Consider the following 27,140-nt stretch of genomic DNA (forward strand, 5'->3'; position numbering starts at 1 on the left):
TTACGTGTAAATGCATTTACTGGGTTCAAACAAATAAATGCTGCGAATGGAGGGAATTATGTAGATAATTATTATAGTTTGCGGGTTGGTATTGGGGCTGAAATTGAGGTTAGGTAATTGTTGCAAATAAGATTACTAATTCGTTTTCTAGTACATTGAGTACGAACATAGGTATGAGAGTTAAAAAAAAAAAAAGACTTGTAAAAAATCATAAACATAAAACTCAGACTTGTTACTCAGGGACATTCAGGATTCAGGGCTAACAGGTTAACAACATCAAACAATAAATTCATTCCTAGGTGGGAATTTCAATTAACAAGAACCTAAAAGCATGGAAATGAAAGGAAATATAAAAACCCAAGAGCTTCGTGTCAAACCTGATTTCTACCTTGATAAGAAAAGTTTACTGAGGTACCACCTCCCTCAAAATAAAATGAAGGTCCTAGGTATTTGTATTTATAGTGTAGGATAAAGTTGTCAAGATGATCCTTTGGAAAAGTATCCTTTGGAAAAAAAACCAAACCCCTGGAAAATCCTACATTAGGAAAAGTAGAAATGGAGAAAAAACACAAAACCTTTGGCTCATAGATACAAATCTACATCACAACCACGTGAGGTAACAGCCATTGATGTAACACATCAAAGGAACAATTACAATTACATTGTTATTAAAAGGAAGTTAACATGAAAAGCCAGCGCAAATAAACACGGCATTGTCCTGCTTCGTATGAGAAATAAAGAGCTACCTTTACATATAACAGAGTTGTACTTAGGCCCCCCCTTCTTTCACGATTGTTGAACTCTGATTTGGATCATCGCCCCCTCCCCCCGGTAAGCCACTGTTGGCCCTTCTCGCTGAAATCCTGAATATTGGCCTGACAATTCGCGAATGAACCGATCATTCGGCTTAGTTTGGCCCCCAATGAAATGTCTGGAACATGAAACACGCGAAAATGATTTAATAACAATGTTCGTAGATAAAAATACCCCATTCAAGACGACCCGAAAATTTCACCTTAAATACTTCTGTCAAATAAGTAGGTGGTGTGTATCATCAAAGTATCAATAAATAATTTGACGTACCTACACAAGTTCTTAAAATTCGCTTCTCTGAATACAAGAACTCTTGGTGACTTAATAACTAACAATTCAACAATTTGTTGATCAGATCAACAAACCGTATGAACTCAAATTCACGAATTCGTCTTGAACCGTCTTCTTTACGTTCTCAACTACCAGGCAAAGGAGCTCAACCAAAACTGTACTGTGGTGTGTGGCATGATTTACATTTGGGCTTTTAAATATCTCATTTTAAAACTGTGTTGAAAGGTCAATGTTACTCCTGTGAGGATTTTGGTCATTGATATTAGGCTATTGAGGACAAAAATACCCTTGTACGAGTTCATATCTCATATTCTATCCGAAATGTCCTAAATCTCTCTCTCTCTGTCCTGGCAGTTGAGCGTAAATCGCGCGCGGCGTAAGGCAGTTTTTATTCAGGGTCTTGTGGTGTTATTGTCAATAATACCTGAACCAGGGCCGGACTAGTTGGAAGAATGTCGGGGGTGCGTTTCATCGCTGGATCCTGTGCTGCTTAGTGTTGTGTTGCTCCCGTACGGATCTGTGCTGCTCTGGACGCTCATGGACCGCCCCTGCTGGGATCGGCGTCGATTGAGACTCAGCTTGAAAGGTTCTACGCTTGTTGGGTCTGCCTGTCAGAAAACATCGACACTGGGTTTTATATCAAACACTGAGAAACGGCACTGACTTAAACGGTATCGAGGGTGTGGGGACTGTGGGGGGTATTTTGTCTCCAAAATTGTAGCCAAAAAGCGACTTAAACCTTAAGCTTGAAAGGTTCTACGCTTGTTGGGTCTGCCTGTCAGAAAACATCGACACTGGGTTTTATATCAAACACTGAGAAACGGCACTGACTCAAACGGTATCGAGGGTGTGGGGACTGTGGGGGGTATTTTGTCTCCAAAATTGTAGCCAAAAAGCGACTTATACCCTATGAAAGAAACAAAGAGGCGCGAACGACCTACCATCCTTAGTGTCAAGCTGTGTCCACCCTACTGAGGACTCCACACGTAGTCGATGGTCGTCGATCGACATAGATCGATGAGGTGAATCTATGTTGTCGAGGCAGTATGGACGGTTTCAGTCGACGTCGCTCGACGGCCGTCGACTATGTGTGGACACAGCTTTAGAACGTCTTAACCCATTAGTGCATAAAGTAGTTTTTGCTCGTTTATGTGGAATATTTCTTTGAAAATTGGGTGTTTTTGGTCTTTTTATCGAGAGCATGATATGAAAATGGGACGCACCTGATATGCTAGGGCCGTCATGATGATGTTGTACGGGACCAGACCCAGGGGATGAACCTCCCTCATGAGTACATTGGCCGGGATCTTGTGGAACTGAATGTACTCGATGAAGTTGCCTATGGTCTCCTTGAGGGTAATGTTGGAGTTGTTATCACAGTACTTCTTGCTCCACATGAGAGCAGCCTGGAAAGAAAAGTTCACAAAAAAAATTACCAGTGGAACCTCATACAGAACAACCTCTCAAAATGGATTTAGAGCCAGAAAATGTTCAAATATACGTACATCTAATGATCTATCCAATAAAATAAGAGGAAAATCCACAAAGCACTTCGCACTTGATGTACGATAGTATACCTACCTACCCATTTTTTCTGCATATGGAGTGATCTGACCAAAAGAGTCTATCGGACATATCAATCTGACAAGTTTATTTCCTGACGATTTCAAGAAGCCAAATCGCCAGTTTTTAGTGGTAACTAAATTTAGTTAGTAGGACGTAGGTATTAGGTAGGTATGCAGGGTCGCTATGCGCATTTCTATGTCATAGCTACTCATTTTCCTCACGAGGCTGAGTGGGCCCCGCAACAGCCAGTCACGGAATCAATCACTTGCAGATACAAATTTCTTGACCCCGCCGGGAATCGAACCCGGGTCTCCCGCGTGCAAGGCGAGTGCAGTGACCACTACGCCAACTTGACCCCGCCGGGAATCGAACCCGGGTCTCCCGCGTGCAAGGCGAGCGCAGTGACCACTACGCCATGGGAGCTGACTTCTATCCAATAAAATAAGAGGAAAATCCACAAAGCACTTCGCACTTGATGTACGATAGTTCGATAGTATACCTACCTACCTACCCATTTTTTCTGCTTATGGAGTGTCTGACCAAAAGAGTCTATCGGACATATCAATCTGACAAGTTTATTTCCTGACGATTTCAAGAAGCCAAATCGCCAGTTTTTAGTAGTAACTAAATTTAGTTGGTAGGACGTAGTTATTAGGTAGGTATGCAGGTTTTTTTTTTCGTGGAGTGGATAGTAAATGCTCATGTAGAATATCTACATTGTAGATACTTACTTGAAATTTAGTAAATTCGTCGGCCCGAAGTTCATCTCGAGCCAAGATCAGTCTGACAACATGTTGAGGAAGCAATGTGAAGGATCCTAAATTGAGAACTTCATTCCCATGCTCGTCCACGAATTCTAATACCTGTTGGGGAAGTAAATAATATCTATCGGACATATCAATCTGACAAGTTTATTTCCTGACGATTTCAAGAAGCCAAATCGCCAGTTTTTAGTGGTAACTAAATTTAGTTGGTAGGACGTAGGTATATTAGGTACTAGGTAGGTACATACGAGTAGGTATGCAAGTTTTTTCGTGGAGTTGATAGTAGATGCTTATGTAGAATATCTACATTCTACATTGTAGATACTTACTTGAAATTTAGTAAATTCGTCGGCCCGAAGTTCATCTCGAGCCAAGATCAGTCTAACAACATGTTGAGGAAGCAATGTGAAGGATCCTAAATTGAGAACTTCATTCCCATGCTCGTCCACAAATTCTAATACCTGTTGGGGAAGTAAATAATAGAATTCTTTAGATAAAGAACTTTGCAAAGTAGGCCATTTTTATATCAAGGTTCTTTACAACAGTGGTTTCTTTCTTTCTTGTGTTTTATTTATTTAAGAAGTTTCCATTTATTTGTTATTCGGTACAAATCTCTCAATATAAATAAATATTCAACAAATGGTATACCCATCCGTAAAAGCCGGAGCTTGTGCCACGGATGGGGAAAATCATACATACGAGTACTTGTATTTATTGCTTTATTTATGAAGTGTCCATTTATTAGTATTCGGTACAAATCTCTCAATATAAATAAATATTCAACAAATGGTAGGTATACCCATCCGTAAAAGCCGGAGCTTGTGCCACAGATGGAGAAAATCATACATACCTAATGCACTTTTTTTACAAGTATCTATACTTTCCCTGTCGCGTATAATATCTCTAGTAGCGCGGTCAAACTTTTTTGACTTGGCGGGGCGACTTTATTATAGACACCTATTCCTTTTTCATAAAAAGCCCTCAATGGGAACAACCTCATTTTCCCCTCTCCCTTTTCGAAGAAAAATTCAACCATAGTCTTTCAGTAGATACGATCGAGGACAACAGCTCAAACTTATCTTTGAAACTTCTATTTTTGTCGGGTTTATCTTTCGAAAACAAAAGCATAGTGGGCGTATTTAACATTGATGTAATCCCTCTGATGTTTGAATGAGAGCTTTCTCCGAGCTTTTCAAAGCTCTTCAACAATAAACGTCCACTCTGTAGCAAAACGTTCTTGTTTCTCCAGCTTTTATATCTTCCATGCCGTAATATTCAGCTTCCTTTTTATCTTATAAAGTTGTGATGGGGGGATAGGGTTGTTTTTATGATAGACCTCTCTATGCCGCAAGGATGGAAACTAGGTTATTTATACACTATTTAAGGATGGAAACAGTAGACACTTGAAAATTAATATACTATAAATCTTTATTTTTGACCAAATTTCAAGGATCAACGGGCCTTGACTTTAATAAACTTATGTACCAAATTTCATCAAAATCGGACCAGACAATCGCGAGTTATGTCGGAACAAACATCCAAACAAAATGCAAAACTGTCGAGTTAAAACGTAGACCTCACTATCATTCGGTCATACTTAATTCAATACACAATAATAGAAAGTAAAAATCCCACTCCGAGGCTTTCGCGTATAGAAACAAACATCCAAACAAAATGCAAAACTGTCGAGTTAAAACGTAGACCTCACTATCATTCGGTCATACTTAATTCCATAGTCCATACACAATAATAGAAAGTAAAAATCCCACTCCGAGGCTTTGGCGTATAGGGGCAAACAGCCCTAGAGGATGGGAGCCTAGAGCTTTTCGCGTATAGAGGCAAACAGCCCTAGAGGATGGGAGCCTAGAGCTTTTGTGTTTGAAGAGGGGCCATCCGTTTTCTCAGTACAAGGGGCACTGCCGCGATAGATTCACCTCGGTGTTTGTAACGCGGGAGCTCTGCGTCTCTTCGGATTTCCCCGGGTCCTAGACATAGCGTCCTACGAAAAAAAGACGAACAAACATCCAAACAAAATGCAAAACTGTCGAGTTAAAACGTAGACCTCACTATCATTCGGTCATACTTAATTCCATAGTCCATACATAATAATAGAAAGTAAAAATCCCACTCCGAGGCTTTGGCGTATAGGGGATTAGGGGCAAACAGCCCTAGAGGATGGGAGCCTAGAGCTTTTGTGTTTGAAAAGGGGCCATCTGTTTTCTCAGTACAAGGGGCACTGCCGCGATAGATTCACCTCGGTGTTTGTAACGCGGGAGCTCTGCGTCTCTTCGGATTTCCCCGGGTCCTAGACGTAGCGTCCTACGAAAAAAAGACGTATTTCTGGGCCACTTACCTTCTGGACTAAGCTCTTGGTACACTTGTACTGAATGTACCGCTCAGCTGAGGCTAGAAGGGCACACACCGTGTCCACATTGATACAACACTGGACGAAGCCGGAGCAAGCCTTCCTGAGCTCGTCCAGACCGTAGTAGTCTGCCGCGTTCATTACACCTGGACAAGATAACAGATTTGATTTATGAATAATAAAATTTGCCATGAGTTTTTTCTTCTAGTACAAGGGGCACTGCCGCGATAGATTCACCTCGGTGTTTGTAACGCGGGAGCTCTGCGTCTCTTCGGATTTCCCCGGGTCCTAGACGTAGCGTCCTACGAAAAAAAAAAAACGTTTTTCTGGGCCACTTACCTTCTGGACTAAGCTCTTGGTACACTTGTACTGAATGTACCGCTCAGCTGAGGCTAGAAGGGCACACACCGTGTCCACATTGATACAACACTGGACGAAGCCGGAGCAAGCCTTCCTGAGCTCGTCCAGACCGTAGTAGTCTGCCGCATTCATTACACCTGGACAAGATAACAGATTTGATTTATGAATAATAAAATTTGCGGGCACACACCGTGTCCACATTGATACAACACTGGACGAAGCCGGAGCAAGCCTTCCTGAGCTCGTCCAGACCGTAGTAGTCTGCCGCGTTCATTACACCTGGACAAGATAACAGATTTGATTTATGAATAATAAAATTTGCCATGAGTTTCTTCTTCTTCTTCTTCTTCAGAGGGGATAATAGAATTAAATTTCTTTAATTCTTTTAAATCTCTCATAGTAGAGATGTAAAAGTTAAAATGCTCTTTGAAGTGAGATAATTTTAAATACCTATTTAAATGTCTTTTTCCTTAATCTTTTGACACTAAGAAAAACAAATCCCTAATCAAGTAATCAACCTAATCATGCATGTTTCATTGAGAAATGAATCCTTACCTTTGAAGTAATCAATCTTTTTTTTACCTCAGTGAGAAATTAATTAAGCTAAATCTCCCAGATTTGTTTAAAGAAGAGTATTCAATTAGGGAGAGGTTAAAAAGGTAATCAGGAGGGCTTGTTCAATCCCAGCCGAGCCGAGGCATTGAATTTTGTCCTCAATAATGAAAATTTGAAAATTTGAATACTGAAGGTAATAGTAATAATGGCCTACTGCTAGAGCAGCTTTCCTGCTTTCAATAAGGTAGCTAAGTAAGCATCAAATGGAACTTTACATTCATTTCAGGGTATTTTCAGTTCAAAAAAAAAAACACGTTCTTACCTAACAACTGTGTACCCAAAAGTTAGGGTAAAAGAACACTCAAATAAGCATCATTCAATAGGATAAGGAAAGTCGTGTGATGTTCACACCAGAGTTAGAGATATTGTAAAAGTTAGGGTAAAAGAACACTCAAATAAGCATCATTCAATAGGATAAGGAAGTCGTGTGATGTTCACACCAGATTTTTTTTTCTCCTGGGTTTAAATTTTAACTAAATCTAAAGCGAAATGTGGCGCCCTTCTTTTTCACAAACGCATGCAATAAGCCATAATATCGCGATTACACGAAATCTGCTCAACGTCGAGCCTACATGCTTGCGCAAATCTACAAGCTTGGCTGGAGAACAGCACAAATTGAAATGATGCTACCACAAGCGAGCCGCAAGTGTTGGAGCGGCCATGATGTTCGACCATGCATTGATGCTAGTCGATCGGGTCACTCGTGTATTCACTCGTTGGGACCTTCCGCTTTGCATGCAAAAAGTACATAATAGACACTTTAAAAAAAGTAAAAAGTGCATTAAGGTGTCCAAACATATAGTCGACCGGCCGTCGATCGACGAGATGAATCTATGTTGTCTAGGCAGTGTGGACGGTTCAGTCGATATCGATCGACGGCCGTTGGACTATGTGTGGACACACCTTAAGACATTTTTTGTCGGTTCGACGTTTCGACGGCACCCTATACTGTTGACAGCAAAACACACACCCCCTCTCCTACCCGCTATTACTCTCATGTCAGAAGCAGTAATATCCGCCGCAATAAGAACATATCCTGGCTTAGGTTTATGAAATACAGGGTTCGTCTGAAGAATAGAGTTTTCATAGAGGAAACTGTAACTGATAGGGTTTTATCGTCCCGAAATCGAAGAGAGTAGGAAGACAGGATAAGAGAAAGCCAGCCATTCCGAGAACGAACATCATCCGTTCAGGATAAAATCCGCCCCGGGCGAGAATCGAGCCCGCGGCCTAGCGCTTACGATGCAGCGCACTACTAACAAATGCTAACTAGACTGGCAGACCAGATTTTTTGCTGTCGCGTTTTTCAAAAAGACCTACTCTTTGGACGAACCCTGTAAGACACATTTCCCAGAGACGTTCTCTCGGGTGCTTAGAAATATTTTTCGACTGATGCAGCGCACTACTAACAAATGCTAACTAGACTGGCAGACCAGATTTTTTGCTGTCGCGTTTTTCAAAAAGACCTACTCTTTGGACAAACCCTGTAACACACATTTCCCAGAGACGTTCTCTCGGGTGCTTAGAAATATTTTTCGACATGCAAAAGTTTTTTCTAATTTATTTATTGTTTGTGACACATTATTTTCTCCAAAAAAGCGACGTGCAGGCATGCGGGAGAACAGTCGAAGTGTCATTTGCATGCTCTTTTTTAAAGCTTTTTTGAAAGTACCTATTTTTTTTTTGTTGGAATATTTTGCTGAGATAGATATGTATTTATTTTATGTATTTTTACATATATGTAGTTTGAATTTTTGAAGAATGAGGATAAAAAAAAGCCAAATTCGCCAAAGGGCCAAATTTGAAGTTGAAGTGGTATTGGCACCCATTCCATACCATACACCTGTTAAATGTGATTTTTACTTTCCTTACCCTATACAGTATTCATACCTCCATAATTAAAAAAGTAATGTATTTTACTTTAGTCGGAAAATTTAGTCGATGTAAGTATGGCTAGGAAGAAGGCAAATACTCAAATAGAGAAAGAAGAATTATTTAAAAATGATCGATCATAATTACTCAACTAATCTAAAGCTAAAGCAGGCAGACTAAACTACTCGGAATTAGATTAAAAAAGCGGTCGAAATACTGTTAACTGTAAAAATACAGGAAAATACCGCTGACCGTTGTTCCGATGTTCATAAAAATTACTAATTGGGGCGTTTTAGGTATGGTTTTGGGGGGGTCTACTCTCATAACTTTTTCGATATCTCTAACTGTTTTGTGAAAACCGCTAAAAAGCGGTTAATTCCGTTTTTCTCCAAAAAAAGCGACGTGCAGGCATGCGGGAGAACAGTCGAAGTGTCAAGTGTCATTTGCATGCCCTTTTTTAAAGCTTTTTTACTTTTTTTTAAAAGTGTTTTTTTTTTTTTAATATTTCGAAAGAAGGCAAATAGAGAAAGAAGAATTATTTCAATATGATCGAAGATATTCAACTAATCTAAAACTAAAGCAGGCGAAACTACTCGGAATTAGGAAAACTAACAAAATGCCAAAAAAAATTTCAAGTTTCTAGGACATCGGGAAGTGCCTCATAATTTTGATGAGTGAGTCAGTGAGTCAGTCAGTCGTAAAATAAGCGATTTTTGAACCGTTTTTTCTACCCCTTCCGGTAAAGCTAGAACTTCGAAATTTCGCAGGTATAATAAGGAAGTATAGGTTAACATATGGGATACCTCGCTAAAACACAAAAAACAAACCCAACACAAAGACAAATCAACACCAAGTGCAGCACAAAAACAGAAAACCATTCGGGTAAAAAAGTATATACTCCAGTTAGGTAGGTTGATCGATATTCAATTAAAAATGTCAATCTCTGGGGAGTGAAAAACTTTTGAGAGTCAAACTTGCGTCTGGTTTGACCTTCAACAGGAGTGGTTTTTGAGGTTTCGGAAATTGGAAGGTTTAATATTTCAATTTTCAAGGGTGCGTGTTGCTAATCATGTAGGTAGGTACCTTTCACAACGTAAAAGTTTGTGTGGTAAATGAAAAAGAGTAGAGGCAATAGAGGCATTGGTTCCTACATTTCCTACATACATGTAAATGTGAACTTATTTCATTGAATTGTCAACGGTAAACAATAGACTATCTAAGTATTCAACCAGAAAAACTGATTTACTTATGAAGGTTGGTGAGTACAATCTTGCGAAAATTGCAGTAGGTATGATCCGATACAGTACATTGGGATGGCTGTAGTTGCCGAAGTTAGTGAAACGCACCCTTAAAGCGTGAATAGGAGTTTACAATTTGGGAAAGACAGGCAATCAAGGTATATAAAATAAGTAAAACATCAGGTTATGGGGGCACAATAATGGTAAATGACGAAATTCAGGGGGACACCTAAAAATACAATGGGGGCTTAACGTTCAAAATTTAAAATTACTGGTAAATGGGTTGAAAATAAGAGGTACACAGACATCACCTACAGGGTTTTACGTGTAAATACATTTACTGGGTTCAAACAAATAAATGCTGCGAATGGAGGGAATTATGTAGATAATTATTATAGTTTGCGGGTTGGTATTGGGGCTGAAATTGAGGTAGGTAATGGTTGCAAATAAGATTACTAATTCGTTTTCTAGTACATTAAGTAGGTACATAGGTATGAGAGTTAAAAAAAAAAAGACTTGTAAAAAATCATAAACTCAGACTTGTTATTCAGGGACATTCAGGATTCAAGGCTAACACTGCTAACAGGTTAACACAAAGTTAGGTTAACAACATCAAACAATAAATTCATTCCTAGGTGGGAATTTCAATTAACATAGGAATGAACATTGATTTTATCGTTAAAATCTACATCACAAACACGTGAGGTAACAGCCATTGATGTAACACATCAAAGGAACAATTACAATTACATTGTTATTAAAAGGAAGTCAACATAAAAAGCCAGCGCAATCAATACGGCATTGTCCTGCTTCGTATGATAAATAAAGAGCTTTACATATAAGTGAACAGTAACATCTAGTGAAAGATAGGAAGAAAGAAGAAAATAGGTATTTCAGACTGTTAAATTTGATTAGGTATTTGTGAAATTTGGATTAATCAAACCAGGCACGTATTCAGGATTCCAGCGAGGGGGCCCAATAATCCGAACAATGACTTATTGGAGGGATGCTCCAAAAATTAGGGCAATGCTTTTTGCACACGGCTATAACTATGTAGGAGCAAAAAATAGCTCAAGGGTTGCCCCCCTCCGAAATACGGCCCTAACTCAACCAAACACTTCTGACTTTCTACAAGTTTCTTTGCAGCAGTGACGGCAAAAACAAGATCTTGATTTTGAAACATAGTTATTGCTTAGCAAATATTTTTTATCTAAGATTTGGAACCTTTGCACATTATTGATTTCATTTTTTTTTTCTACAATACAATAAATTTTGAATTGAATTTGTTCCAATCGTCACACTTTTTAGAGATATTGGACAAATAGGTACTTACCTTCTTCTCACAGACCAAGATTTAAGTTTAAAAGGAGGAGTAAGATACATAGGTGACCAAAATGGAAAGGCATCCTTAGTAAAAATTAATGAGAACCTCGCTAAACTTTATAACTTGGGCTCGAACCACCAATCTTCAGATCCGAAGTCCACCACGCTAGCCACTATAAAACCCACTGAGTTTACTAATACCATATACCATCGAGTGGGTAGGTGTCCCTAGGCAGGTAGGTTCCTATTTAAAAACTTTTTCTCTTTTTTCCAATAATTCAAAAACTCTCAATGTTATGGGGGCACAATAATGGTAAATGACGAAATTCAGGGGGACACCTAAAAATACAATGGGGGCTTAACGTTCAAAATTTAAAATTACTAGTAAATGGGTTGAAAATAAGGGGTACACAGACACCTACAGGGTATTACGTGTGGGTAGGTGTCCCTAGGCAGGTAGGTTCCTATTCAAAAACTTTTTCTCTTTTTTCCAATTCAAAAACTCTCAATGTCACGTAGGTTTTTCCATTTTGGTCACGTTTCTGTTTTCACGTTTCTTTTCGGGTGATGGAAAAACAGTCCTCGTAGGTGTAAACACTGGAACGTGTCTGAGGGATTGATGAAATCACGCAACACAAGTATTGTTCAAACAGCTATCACAGTAGCTTGTAGGATAGGTATGTGCTTTCACTTTCAACTTGGTTTTACGTGTAAATACATTTACTGGGTTCAAACAAATAAATGCTGCGAATGGAGGGAATTATGTAGATAATTATTATAGTTTGCGGGGTTGGTATTGGGGCTGAAATTGAGGTAGGTAATGGTTGCAAATAGGATTACTAATTCGTTTTCTAGTACATTAAGTAGGTACAATGGTACATACTACATAGGTATGAGAGTTAAAAAAAAAGACTTGTAAAAAATCATAAACATAAAACTCAGACTTGTTACTCAGGGACATTCAGGATTCAGGACTAACAGGTTAACACAAAGTTAGGTTAACAACATCAAACAATAAACTCATTCCTAGGTGGGAATTTCAATTAACATGGAAATGAACATTGATTTTATTGTTAAAATCTACATCACAACCACATGAGGTAACAGCCATTGATGTAACACATCAAAGGAACAATTACAATTACATTGTTATTAAAAGGAATTGAACATAAAAAGCCAGCGCAATCAATACGGCATTGTCCTGCTTCGTATGATAAAAAAAGAGCTATATACCAGAGTCGTACCTAGACGGTTCAAACAAATAAATGCTGCGAATGGAGGGAATTATGTAGATAATTATTATAGTTTGCGGGTTGGTATTGGGGCTGAAATTGAGGTAGGTAATGGTTGCAAATAAGATTACTAATTCGTTTTCTAGTACATTAAGTAGGTACATAGGTATGAGAGTTAAAAAAAAAGACTTGTAAAAAATCATAAACTCAGACTTGTTACTCAGGGACATTCAGGATTCAGGGCTAACACAAAGTTAGGTTAACAACATCAAACAATAAATTCATTCCTAAGTGGGAATTTCAATTAACATAGGAATGAACATTGATTTTATCGTTAAAATCTACATCACAACCACGTGAGGTAACAGCCATTGATGTAACACATCAAAGGAACAATTACAATTACATTGTTATTAAAAGGAAGTCAACATGAAAAGCCAGCGCAATCAATACGGCATTGTCCTGCTTCGTATGATAAATAAAGAGCTTTACATATACCAGGGTCGTACTTAGGCCATCCTTCTTTCACGATTGTTGAACTCTGATTTGGATCATCGCCCCCTCCCCCGATAAGCCACTGTTGGCCCTCCTCGCTGAAATCCTGAATATTGGCCTGAATTATATGTACATGGGTAGGTAAGTAGGCACCTATATACCTATGTATCTATATATAAAAAAATTGCTGGGGGAAATTAAGGGCACATTGACGTACAAAAAACACTGAGAGCATTCTTGCCAAAGGTCGTTAAATAAAAGACTTTCCCTAGATTGTTGAACTCTGATTTGGATCATCGCCCCCTCCCCCGATAAGCCACTGTTGGCCCTCCTCGCTGAAATCCTGAATATTGGCCTGACTTCTATGTACATGGGTAGGTAAGTAGGTATATACCTATGTATTTATATATATGAAAAAATCGTTGGGGGAAATTAAGGGCACATTGAGGTAAAAAAAAAAACTCTGAACATTTATGCCAAAGGTCGTTAGATAAAAAGACTTTCCCTGTCTTTTCCCTCCCATTTGTGTTTCGCTTGGTTTAGCTGAGTTTATTACCTCCCATTAGGGAGAAAACCTTGAAAAAGAAAAAGATAATTTGAGGTGCTTATGAAAAATGTGTGGCACATTGCCTATTTAATGACAGTTTTACGGCGTTCATACAAAATTTTCTCACTAGTATCGCAATTTAGCTGAGTTTATTACCTCCCATTAGGGAGAAAACCTTGAAAAAGATAATTTGAGGTGCTTATGAAAAATGTGTGGCACATTGCCTACTTAATGACAGTTTTATGGCGTTCATACAAAATTTTCTCACTAGTATCGCAATCTGAGTTTAAACTTAGTTTAAGCCAGCTTAATTAGCTTGGTTGGTAGCGCGTCTGCCTTGTAAGCGCTAGGCCGCGGGTTCGATTCCCGCCCGAGGCGGATATTATCCTGAATGAATAAGGTTTGTTCTCGGAACGGCTGGCTTTCTCCTATCTGTCCAACAATATGTTACTTCCTTCCCATACATCAATTGTGATTTTTGACAGCACAACAAATAACTCAGGGCTCAAAGTTCGCAGAATTCGAGCACGGGAAAATTGGTGCTTAAAAAATTCATCTTCACAGGATTCCGGCAATATGTTACTTCCTTCCCATACATCAATTGTGATTTTTGACAGCACAACAAATAACTCAGGGCTCAAAGTTCGCAGAATTCGATCACGGGAAAATTGGTGCTTAAAAAATTCATCTTCACAGGATTCCGGAGAATTCGAAAGCTGGGGAGAATTTTCTCGAACAGCTATTTTGTATTCAATCCCAGAGAGTTACTTACATTTATTATTCGACGTGTCTAACAATAGAATAATTGTTAACAATATTTCAATCTCATCATGCTTTCTCTCCGACTTGTCGTCTCCACTCTCAGCTTTCAAAATGTCTCTCAACTTCTCTTCCCCTTTTTACCGAAAATTTCCTCATTTTGAACACCATATCCACTTTGTATTCGGAGAACGTGTCTTTCCCCTATTCCCCTCTAATATAAGTCTAATTATTATTTATCATTCAATTTCTCTTTGTGTCATAGTAAGTAAAACTACTCATTTCATTATTATTGAAAACTTCGTAACTTCTTGGAGCTCCATATCAATAGGTAGGAGTGTTAACTTTATAGAAAAGTTTCTTATTCTCTACTGTTATCTGCTGATAGTTAGACGTTGAGACTGTTTTTGTTGGGTGATGTGCAGTAGAGGGAACAGTAGACGTAACTTCACCTAGATACTGTTATAGAAAAGTTTTCTACATTGTTAAAATAATATAAGGCAGATACCTACCTACTGAGATACTCGTAGGTCATTTCATCATATAGAAAAGTTTTCTACATTGTTAAAATAATATAAGGCAGATACCTACCTACTGAGATACTCGTAGGTCATTTCATCACAATATGTTACTTCCTTCCCATACATCAATTGTGATTTTTGACAGCACAACAAATAACTCAGGGCTCAAAGTTCGCAGAATTCGATCATGGGAAAATTGGTGCTTAAAAAATTCATCTTCACAGAATTCCGGAGAACTCGAAAGCTGGGGAGAATTTTCTCGAACAGCTATTTTGTATCAAACTTTCTTGACTTGGCGGGGCGGAGCGCTACCGCGCTCCTTAATTCAATCCCAGAGAGTTACTTACATTTATTATTCGACGTGTCTAACAATAGAATAATTGTTAACAATATTTCAATCTCATCATGCTTTCTCTCCGACTTGTCGTCTCCACTCCCAGCTTTCAAAATGTCTCTCAACTTCTCTTCCCCTTTTTACCGAAAATTTCCTCTTTTTGAACACCATATCCACTTTGTATTCGGAGAACGTGTCTTTCCCCTATTCCCCTCTAATATAAGTCTAATTAGGTATTATTTATTATTCAATTTCTCTTTGTGTCATAGTAAGTAAAACTACTCATTTCATTATTATCGAAAACTTCGTAACTTCTTGGAGTTCCATATCAATAGGTAGGAGTGGTAAATTTATAGAAAAGTTTCTTATTCTCTACTGTTATCTGTTAGTTAGACATTGAGACTGTTTTTGTTGGGTGATGTGCAATAGAGGGAACAGTAGACGTAACTTCATCTAGATACTGTTATAGAAAAGTTTACTGAGATACTCGTAGGTCATTTCATCCTTTTTTTTTCTTTCTAAAAATCCAGGCCATATTATAAAATCCCTGGGAAATAGGTATAGGGATATTTTTTCTCATTTTGTGTAGGTATAGGTATTCTGCTGTAGGTTCGTTCCCATTGTTCTACAAGTTTCATTTTATACTAAGCCTTTAGCTAAGCTACCTGTCTCTAGACATAGGGATATTTTTTCTCATTTTGTGTAGGTATAGGTATTCTGCTGTAGGTTCGTTCCCATTGTTCTACAAGTTTCATTTTATACTAACTGTCTAGACAGCTACCCTAAATGAAATTTACAATCACTTCACTGCAAAAAAAAGTCCATTCGCTTCAATATGAATAAATCCACTTCCATTGACCTTTTTTCAGTTCTCAATGGGAATTATTGTTCCTTCTCATTTCCCATCGTCCCATAATATTATAATGAGAAGCAGGCCTGGGTTCGAATGACTAAACCCTCGATTACTGAACTAACAAAGATAGTTTTCACTTGACGATTTTGCTTTAAGAGTGAATGTCTGTCTGTTTGTCCTAGGGTTTTCGCCGTGCACTGACTGGTGTGCGTTTTTCAGTTTTCACTTGATGATTTTGCTTTAAGTTTGTATGTCTGTCTGTTTGTCCTAGGGTTTTCGCCGTGCACTGACTGGTGTGCGTTTTTCCCCCAAGAGATTTGATAGAGGGAACTGTAACTGCTACGGTCTTAATCGTCTCAAAAGTGGAGGGAGAAGGAAAGGATAGAAGTCAGACGTTCCGAAAACGAACCTCATCTGTTCAGGATAAAGTTCGCCCCGGGCGGGAATCAAACCCGCAACCTAGGTTTGCAAGGCAGGCGCGCTATTGTCCAAACTAACTAAGCTATAGCTATGAGGTTTAATTGAGTGAAGATGAAACGTACCATTCTGTGTTGTGAGGCGTAAAATAATTTGGGACCAGAGGAGAGCTTACTCAACTTAGGACAGTAATAAAAGCATTTCACAGTCTACTTGTTAAAAAGGACGGGATCCCCCTTGACTAAAAGGTGTAGGGCAAAGCACTTTACTATACCCTGGCAAAAAATGGGGGAGGGGGGGGCTTTAATATACCCTGGTAAAGTAGGGGGCACCCTAATGTATGAGCCGCGAGGGAGTCGACTATAAAATATATTACATCAGGGCAGGGGTCTCCAAACTGTAATACGCCCTCTGCCCTCATCTATCAAAAGGAAAGCCCGCTCTCAGTACATTGTACCTACCTACCTACATACCTATGTATGTGAATATGAAAAATAAAGGTATATCGTGGGTTCAAATCCCGCCTGGGTGAACTTTGTACCAAACAGATAATTTTCGTTCTCGGAACGGCTGGCTTTCTTCACACCTATCCTCCTCTCTTCGATTTGAGGACGCAAAGACCTTCGCTGTTAAAAAAACGGCGGAAACGACCTACCTACTGTTCGTAGTGTTAAATCGCTTAAAAAAAAGGCCTATTATTTGCGATCGTCTCCTGCGGCGCGGCGGGTGGACGGTGGTGCTTCTGACGAAAAGATATATGTATGTACATAGTTGAATAACTGCAATATTTTCAACTAAAAGTCACGCCCCCTGTCTCGTTTTGGCTTTCTTCACACCTATCCTCCTCTCTTCGATTTGAGGACGCAAAGACCTTCGCTGTTAAAAAAACGGCGGAAACGACCTACCTACCTACTGTTCGTAGTGTTAAATCGCTTAAAAAAAGGCCTATTATTTGCGATCGTCTCCTGCGGCGCGGCGGGTGGACGGTGGTGCTTCTGACGAAAAGATATATGTACATAGTTGAATAACTGTAATATTTTTAACTAAAAGTCACGCCCCATAACTCGTTTCCCCCCCCCACTTTGGGAACCCCTGTATTAGGTTGAGGGGCTTGGGGAGAGAGGGTAGGGGTGGTGGCAGAGGGCTTTAGCTTGGTTGCTAATTTAAAATTTTATCATGCTAATAAATTTTCATTGCGACTTTTACTGCTCTGAAATACAGTGCCCCGGTAAAAGTTCATTTTGTAAGCAGGACTTTCAAGTCCTGAAGATATAACTTTCAGGATGGTGTATTGTCTGGGTTCACTGTGTGGTCAGGTCGTTCAAATTTGCTTGGACTGCTACTATAAAAATTAAAAGTAGAACACTGACATCTCCACTAATTTTTATTGTGTAGCACATTGTTTCAGGATGGTGTATTGTCTGGGTTCACTGTGTGGTCAGGTCGTTCAAATTTGCTTGGACTGCTACTATGAAAAGTAAAAGTAGAACTGTCATCTCCACTAATTTTTATTGTGTAGCACATTGCATACTTAAATAATTACTCGGCGTTCATACAAACTGAACTACGATCTACCTATATTCATATGAAAATTTATTAAGGATGATAAATTCGATTCCCATCTCCCCTGTTTTTCTTCTTCTTCTTCTTTTTGTATTTTATTATTTTTCCACAAAAAAATTAATAACATAAATGTGTGTGTACCCATGTTTCTACGACCTCTGTTTGTTTGTCCTAGGGTTTTCGCCGTGCACTGACTGGTGTGCGTTTTTTCTCAAGAGGTTTGATAGAGGGAACTGTAACTGCTAAGGTCTTAATCGTCTCAAAAGTGGAGGGAGAAGGAAAGGATAGAAGTCAGACGTTCCGGAAACGAATCTCATCTGTTTAGGATGAAGTTCGCCCCGGGCGGGAATCAAACCCGCAACCTAGGATTACTAACTGTCTAGACAGCTACCCTAAATGAAATTTACAATCACTTCACTGCAAAAAAAAGTCCATTCGCTTCAATATGAATAAATCTACCCATTGACCTTTTTTCAGTTCTCAATGGGAATTATTGTTCCTTCTCATTTCTCATCGTCCCATAATATTATAATGAGAAGCAGGCCTGGGTTCGAATGACTAAACCTTCGATTACTGAACTAACAAAGATAGTTTTCACTTGATGATTTTGCTTTAAGTTTGTATGTCTGTCTGTTTGTCCTAGGGTTTTCGCCGTGCACTGACTGGTGTGCGTTTTTCCCCCAAGAGATTTGATAGAGGGAACTGTAACTGCTACGGTCTTAATCGTCTCAAAAGTGGAGGGAGAAGGAAAGGATAGAAGTCAGACGTTCCGGAAACGAATCTCATCTGTTTAGGATGAAGTTCGCCCCGGGCGGGAATCAAACCCGCAACCTAGGATTACAAGGCAGGCGCGCTATTGTCCAAACTAACTAAGCTATAGCTATGAGGTTTAATTGAGTGAAGATGAAACGTACCATTCTGTGTTGTGAGGCGTAAAATAATTTGGGACCAGAGGAGAGCTTACTCAACTTAGGACAGTAATAAAAGGATTTCACAGTCTACTTGTTAAAAAGGACGGGATCCCCCTTGACTAAAAGGTATAGGGCAAAGCACTTTAATATACCCTGGCAAAAATGGGGGGGGCCTTAATGTACCCTGGTAAAAGTAGGGGGCACCTTAATGTATGAGCCGCGAGGGAGTCGACTACTTTCCCTGTCTTTTCCCTCCCATTTGTGTTTCGCTTGGTTTAGCTGAGTTTATTACCTCCCATTAGGGAGAAAACCTTGAAAAAGTTTGGCTTCGTTTTGTAAGTTGAGAAGAGGCTCGCTGCTTCGCTTGAGAAATAGGCGCAGTTTGTTTTCTTTAGGTGGGGGATCTTTTTTCCTCTGTGGACTCGGGGCCGAGTATAGCATTTTGTGAAAAACTCTGAAAAAGAACGAGAGATAAAGCGAATTAATGTCAGTGCGAATCGCAAAATAAAGCGGAGCTTACAAATCGCAATAATTGAAAGGGAATCATAGAAAATCACGACTTCATTAACGGATTTGGAAAATAAAGGATTATGCATCGAAATATTTCCATTACCTACTTCAAGGCATTTCTACAACCATGCCTACACGGGAGTGGAAAAGTTTGGTCAGAAAATTCCCACCCCGGCCGGTATTCGAACTCAGAACCTCCACGAGAGTTAATGCTTTCAGAGCGGGGTTTACGAAATCAGAATTGAGATCAATCTAGGATTGAGCTATGTATACTTATACCGAGTCCAATCCAGAATTTAAGGCAACTCCGACTTCGTAAAACGCGGTCTTAACCACTCGGTCACAGAAGTGGGCATTTTTTTTATTCGAGGACCGGGTCTCGAACCCTCACCTGCTCCGAGCTGCCAGGACGGCTTTGACCGCGCACACCGGTTCCCTAGTATCCCCCACCAGGAATGTGACGTCACACAGTTCAGGCATGGACGCCAGGAATTTCATGTCTTCAGCCAGGCCTGGCTTGTTTTCAAAGATGTTCAAATCAGATACCCTCACCTGCTCCGAGCTGCCAGGACGGCTTTGACCGCGCACACCGGTTCCCTAGTATCCCCCACCAGGAATGTGACGTCACACAGCTCAGGCATGGACGCCAGGAATTTCATGTCTTCAGCCAGGCCCGGCTTGTTTTCAAAGATGTTCAAATCAGACTCGTCCCCACCCAGGGCGGAAGATGTTGAGGGGAGGCAGGTGCTGGCCTCTCCCTCCAGCTTGATCTCGGGGTTCCTGGAACAAGAAAGGGCAGAAGAATTTCTTTTTATTTTAAGCATACAACAGCCTATTGCCTCCTGCCTCACAAAATTAAGGTCCTAGGTATTTGTATTTATAGTGTAGGATAAAGTTGTCAAGATGATCCTTTGGAAAAGTATCCTTTGGAAAAAAACAAACCCCTGGAAAATGCTACATTAGGAAAAGTAGAAATGGAGAAAAAACACAAAACCTTTGGCTCATAGCTCATAGATAAAACTGTAGCTACTAGATATTGTATTTTGTATTGGTATAGCAAAGAGAACATACATCTTTCGAATTCACATGAATTGCCAATGTACAACAATATGGTAGATGTCTTGTGTTCTAAACCTCTTAACCCCTTCAAACTAAGCACTACATATTAATATTTGTACACAAAACATAATTTATTTTGTACTTTGTAGTTATAACATCATAATTATTATAAATGAGAAATTATTTATGTTGTACTCTCTGAAAAAGATAGTACAATGTCAAAAATAAGTTGGTTCCTCATTTAAAGGAACGCATATGGCAACCCTGAAAATGATTGTTATATCGATATATTTGAGGGGCCGATATATCGATATATCGATTTATCGATATATTTGCAACTCATTTACATCCCTAATTTAAAGGAACACATATGGCATATGGCAACCCTGAAGATGATTGTTAAGCATTCAAGTAGCTGGAAGTTCAGAATTCACGAAGTTTAAAAATGAGAAGTTTTACGATACATTTTATAGTTACATACTTCTACATAGACGTATTATGTATTTTTATACAGTGTGTCCTTAAAGTTTCCCGCCTTTTTTTGAATAGGTGAATATTTTTTTTTATATAATCCAATAACATTAATAGAAAAAATTAAAAAAATCAAAAAGTGATTTTGGGGGCCAAGGTACAACCAGGCACCCTAAGGATGTAGCACATTGCATACTTAAATAATTACTCGGCGTTCATACAAATTGAACTACGATCTACCTATATTCATATGAAAATTTATTAAGGATAATAAATTCGATTCCCATCTCCCCTGTTTTTCTTCTTCTTTTTATTTTGTTCTTTTTCCACAAAAAATAACATAAATGTGTACCCATGTTTCTACGACTTAACCTTACATTATAGAGAGCTTGGTTTTGGCAAGAATCTATCTCATATTTCGTTCTATGGGAAGCTTTAACAGAGAAGGGGGAGAATGTTTTTCGAAAAGCCAAATCCTTTAAGCTCCAAGCTGGATTGAAAGAAAATAAAATACTAAAGCCTCTCATCCAAAACTCTTTAACAAGCTGGGCCGTCCCTCCGGGAATTTTTTAGCCCGTGGTTTATTCGATCGCGTGGTTAGTGGTTAAAGAAAATCAGTACCTACATATGTACCTACCTAATTTGTTTAATATTCAGTTTATTTTTATCATTGATTTGATTTTACTTTCATGTAATGATATATTAAAATCAAGACTAGAGCTCGTTCTCCCTTTATTCTCAATATAAGGTTTAAGTCACCCATCCATTTGTTGGCCTTGCTCGGCGTAGCCTAACATAGGTGACGTTGTACTTGGGTGATGTTTCAAAGTCATAGAGCAGGAAAAATGAGGACCAACGGAATTTTTCTTTTTCTTCTACGAATTCTAGATCCCGAAATAAATCGATTTAAAAAATACCGGTAATTTGTGGTTTGGCTTCGTTTTGTAAGTTGAGAAGAGGCTCGCTGCTTCGCTTGAGAAATAGGCGCAGTTTGTTTTCTTTAGGTGGGGGATCTTTCTTCCTCTGTGGACTCGGGGCCGAGTATAGCATTTTGTGAAAAACTCTGAAAAAGAACGAGAGATAAAGCGAACTAATGTCAGTGTGAATCGCAAAATAAAGGGGAGCAAATCGCAAGTGAGTTACAAATTGCAATAATTGAAAGGGAATCATAGAAAATCACGACTTCATTAACGGATTTAGAAAATGAAGGATTATGCATCAAATTGAACTACGATCTACCTATATTCATATGAAAATTTATTAAGGATGATAAATTCGATTCCCATCTCCCCTGTTTTTCTTCTTCTTTTTATTTTGTTCTTTTTCCACAAAAAATAACATAAATGTGTACCCATGTTTCTACGACTTAACCTTACATTATAGAGAGCTTGGTTTTGGCAAGAATCTATCTCATATTTCGTTCTATGGGAAGCTTTAACAGAGAAGGGGGAGAATGTTTTTCGAAAAGCCAAATCCTTTAAGCTCCAAGCTGGATTGAAAGAAAATAAAATACTAAAGCCTCTCATCCAAAACTCTTTAACAAGCTGGGCCGTCCCTCCGGGAATTTTTTAGCCCGTGGTTTATTCGATCGCGTGGTTAGTGGTTAAAGAAAATCAGTACCTAGGTACATATGTACCTACCTAATTTGTTTAATATTCAGTTTATTTTTATCATTGATTTGATTTTACTTTCATGTAATGATATATTAAAATCAAGACTAGAGCTCGTTCTCCCTTTATTCTCAATATAAGGTTTAAGTCACCCATCCATTTGTTGGCCTTGCTCGGCGTAGCCTAACATAGGTGACGTTGAAACCGGTCTTAAATTATCGACTGAAGTGTTATCTAAAACTTTTTCGCTTTGAGTTCATAGGTCGTCGCGACAAATTTCAAGATCAGGGCTCATTTGTGTGAGAAAATGTGAAAAAAATCCCCCAAAAACTAGGTTTTTTTTTTATGCTTTTTGGTTTTCTGGACAAAATTTGCACCATCACTTTCGTTTTCCTGGTAAAAAGACCTTTAATTTGATATATAGGTCGATCAGGTTTGGATAAGTCCTTCTATGTATGGGATCAGAGAGACACACAGACAGACGACACCGAAGCGAATACAATAGCCCGTCCACTATACCTTTTTTATTACTATCGTAATAATAAAGGAAAGACGGGCTAAGAAGGAACGCAAAAGGAGATAGGTATGTGGCTAACTGTCCTGTACCTTCTACGACTTAACCTTACATTATAGAGAGCTTGGTTTTGGCAAGAATCTATCTCATATTTCGTTCTATGGGAAGCTTTAACAGAGAAGGGGGAGAATGTTTTTCGAAAAGCCAAATCCTTTAAGCTCCAAGCTGGATTGAAAGAAAATAAAATACTAAAGCCTCTCATCCAAAACTCTTTAACAAGCTGGGCCGTCCCTCCGGGAATTTTTTAGCCCGTGGTTTATTCGATCGCGTGGTTAGTGGTTAAAGAAAATCAGTACCTAGGTACATATGTACCTACCTAATTTGTTTAATATTCAGTTTATTTTTATCATTGATTTGATTTTACTTTCATGTAATGATATATTAAAATCAAGACTAGAGCTCGTTCTCCCTTTATTCTCAATATAAGGTTTAAGTCACCCATCCATTTGTTGGCCTTGCTCGGCGTAGCCTAACATAGGTGACGTTGAAACCGGTCTTAAATTATCGACTGAAGTGTTATCTAAAACTTTTTCGCTTTGAGTTCATAGGTCGTCGCGACAAATTTCAAGATCAGGGCTCATTTGTGTGAGAAAATGTGAAAAAAATCCCCCAAAAACTAGGGATATATGTATTTGGAAAAATCCTACAATGCTGCAGTGAGCACCAAAGTTGTGATATAGTAACACAAAGAAAGACATTTATTTATTTTATTTATTTATTATAATTAAAAGATGAGTGTTTCACCGCCGTTTTTATTTCGTAGCAATGAAACAACTGGTACATTAGACGCATGTGGTCTGTGTCGTAGTATGCCCATCTCGTAGTATGCCTCTCATCAGATGGGCGAGAAGAGACACCATACTTCCCATTTAGGTGCTGGGTCAACACGATTTGTGCTTCAAAAGTCTCGCTAATTGTTCATATTGAAATTCAGATCCGAAAATGAAATTTCAAAACATTGATTTTCACCCCCGGAGGCCATCCTGAAAAAGTTCCTGAATTTGTATAAAGCCTATGAAAAACTAGAAGTAAAATAGGCCCGTATAACAAATTTATGTTTCTATATGTTACAAATTTATGTTTCACATACTTCCCATTTAGGTGCTGGGTCAACACGAGAACACCAGAAAGTGTTGACTCAGCACCTGAATGGGCAGTATGTGAAACATAAATTTGTAACATATAGAAACATAAATTTGTTATACGGGCCTATTTTACTTCTAGTTTTTCATAGGCTTTATACAAATTCGATGTTTCTTGATTCGTTCAATAATAAAATCACGATTTTTTTAGTTTCTTATCAATTATTTTGATTAATTACTGCCCATTCAGGTGCTGAGTCAACACTTTCTGGTGTTCTCGTGTTGACCCAGCACCTAAATGGGAAGTATGTGAAACATAAATTTGTTATACGGGCCTTTATACAAATTTCATAGGCTTCATACAAATTCAGGAACTTTTTCAGGATGGCCTCCGGGGGTGAAAATCAATGTTTTGAAATTTCATTTTCGGATCTGAATTTCAATATGAACAATTAGCGAGACTTATTTGAAGCACAAATCGTGTTGACCCAGCACCTATATGGGAAGTATGGTGTCTCTTCTCGCCCATCTGATGAGAGGCATACTATGAGATGGGCATGCTACGACACAGACCACATGCGTCTAATGTAGCAGTTGTTTCATTGCTACGAAATAAAAACGGCGGTGAAACACTCATCTTTTAAATATAAAAAATATTCACCTATTCAAAAATTAAGGCGGGAAACTTTAAGGACACACTGTATAAAAATACATAATACGTCTATGTAGAAGTATGTAACTTTAAAATGTATCGTAAAACTTCTCATTTTTAAACTTCGTGAATTCTGAACTTCCAGCTACTTGAATGCTTAACAATCATCTTCAGGGTTGCCATATGCCATATGTGTTCCTTTAGAAGAACATTGCGCATGCGTGGAAAGGCAAGTTTACAACAAGTTATTAGGGTTCGTTCACACGCGGCGTTTGAGGCGACCTCAGATTTGAATTTTTCCCAACTTTTTACATAGGAATCGACCATTTATTTATAATTTTTACCCATTTGCAACTGCTCCATTAAAGTGGGAGACTTTATGAACACACTGTATGTAACTATAAAATGTATCGTAGAACTTCTCATTTTTAAACTTCGTACATTCTGAATGTCCAGCTAACTTGAATGCTTCATGACTAACTGATACAGTGTTGCCAATTTGTCATATTCAATTATTTAATATGACATAAATTTTTGCCTTTGTCCCATCTTTTTCAGAAAGGACAATAGAAATAATTTCCTATAGATATTATTTTATTACTAGGTATGTAAATAAAAGGCAAGTTTACAACAAGTTATTAGGGTTCGTTCACACGCGGCGTTTGAGGCAAAATCAATTCAAAATTATTATTAGGTACTCTCAATTTGGCTATTGAAAACAGATTTACCTTCCTTTATGGCATTTCTAATGTGATAGGTTTCATACAATATCAAATTTAATATGACATAAATTTTTGCCTTTGTCCCATCTTTTTCAGAAAGGACAATAGAAATAATTTCCTATAGATATTATTTTATTACTACATATGTAAATACCTATGTAGGTACCTCTATCGTGACATGAACACAATGTATGTAGGTATTTATATTTGAAGTAGGTACCTATCCATTACAGGTACATATTATGTAAATGTAATACTACTTTGTATGCTCTAGGTACCTACTAAAAGTTGGGTAACAGGTGTTTTGAAATATTACCAGAAAACGAACAAGATACATAGAAAATCATAAACACGTATGTAACTATGATATTGAAAATATTATAAATATGTACCTCTGTTCGTAACTGAATTTTATTCACCCGAAAAAGAGGGGTCGAACTTTTTAAAATATTCATAAGCTCAGAAAAACAGCTACGAGTACTTACATGGTTTACACATGCATGTCCAAGTTACTGTAAACAGGATAGTTATTTCTTCCAAGTAAATAATTTCCTGTCTAATCTGTAACTTGGAAAATGGCTGCACTACTTTTTATTTCTAAATTACGGAAAAATTGAACCATGAAAATTAATTTTAGATTAAATAATTTGGAACTACTTTTCTAAGAAAGTTTTATTTTTATGGAATAGAAAGCAACAACTTTTTTGTGATATGAATGACAACAGAGAAAGTGAAAATGAGAAAGCTCTTCGTTTTCTAGGTCTGGTGTAATGCCTCTCCTGATAAAACAGAAAGTGCTTAATGGGGGAGGAAGAAAAAAAGGTTTTCATTCTCTTTTCTCTTCTTGTGAACGATATTTTCATACTTGCGCAAAATTTTTCGGATTTCCTCCCTCTCTTCCTGCCCATCCTTATCTTCTTCTCCTTCTTCCTCCTCCTCTTCTTCTTTTACCTCCTCTTCTTCTTTCCCTTCTCTTTAGTTGCACCCATTTTTTTTTTTCTGCAAAATTTTTCGGATTTCCTCCCTCTCTTCCTGCCCATCCTTATCTTCTTCTCCTTCTTCCTCCTCCTCTTCTTCTTTTACCTCCTCCTCTTCCTCTTCTTTCCCTTCTCTTTAGTTGCACCCATTTTTTTTTCTCTCACACCTCACACTATTTTCTATTTTATCGTGTTGGATAATTCTAGCCCGATTTAGAATTTCAGACCCTAGCTGTTATTAATTTAATTCATTTTCAAAATTATACTATTTTATCGTGTTGGATAATTCTAGCCCGATTTAGAATTTCAGACCCTAGCTGTTATTAATTTAATTCATTTTCAAAATTATACCTTCATGAAGAGTGCGTCGCAAAATTTCGACGGCCAAATTGTTTTTGGGCAGGTGTTTGCTGAGAGGAAAAGCAGAACTTTACTTAGAAGATTTGGAACTTTTTCTTTCGTTAGTCCTCTTGTACTTTTTCAAAAAATCCTGCTTGACCTTGTAAGGGCAATTTCTGAAGCTGTTAGAAATTGTAGTAAGGAAAATTTCCTTACAGTTTAATATAGACTTCTTGAAAAAAAGCTGCTCCAAGCACTCCAAGGTACCTACCTATAAATCTTTTGTACCTAGTACCTACAAAGAC

General features: G+C 38.3%; 1 protein-coding gene across 1 annotated transcript; it reads right to left on the reverse strand.

Annotated features, from left to right (window-relative positions):
* Positions 1-942: 942 nt before the first annotated feature.
* Positions 943-26,266, reverse strand: LOC103511691 (serine-enriched protein). The gene is made up of 8 exons (XM_026825294.1): positions 26,005-26,266; positions 19,902-20,129; positions 19,151-19,293; positions 6,340-6,438; positions 6,139-6,296; positions 3,764-3,895; positions 2,328-2,510; positions 943-1,712 (listed from the first exon to the last, which is right to left on the reverse strand). Coding segments are annotated over exons 1-8 (1,113 nt in total). The 5' UTR covers positions 26,007-26,266; the 3' UTR covers positions 943-1,544.
* Positions 26,267-27,140: the final 874 nt, after the last annotated feature.

This window comes from Diaphorina citri, unplaced genomic scaffold, assembly GCF_000475195.1.
Source record: "Diaphorina citri unplaced genomic scaffold, Diaci psyllid genome assembly version 1.1 scaffold34, whole genome shotgun sequence".
NCBI classification, from domain to species: Eukaryota; Metazoa; Arthropoda; class Insecta; order Hemiptera; family Psyllidae; genus Diaphorina; species Diaphorina citri.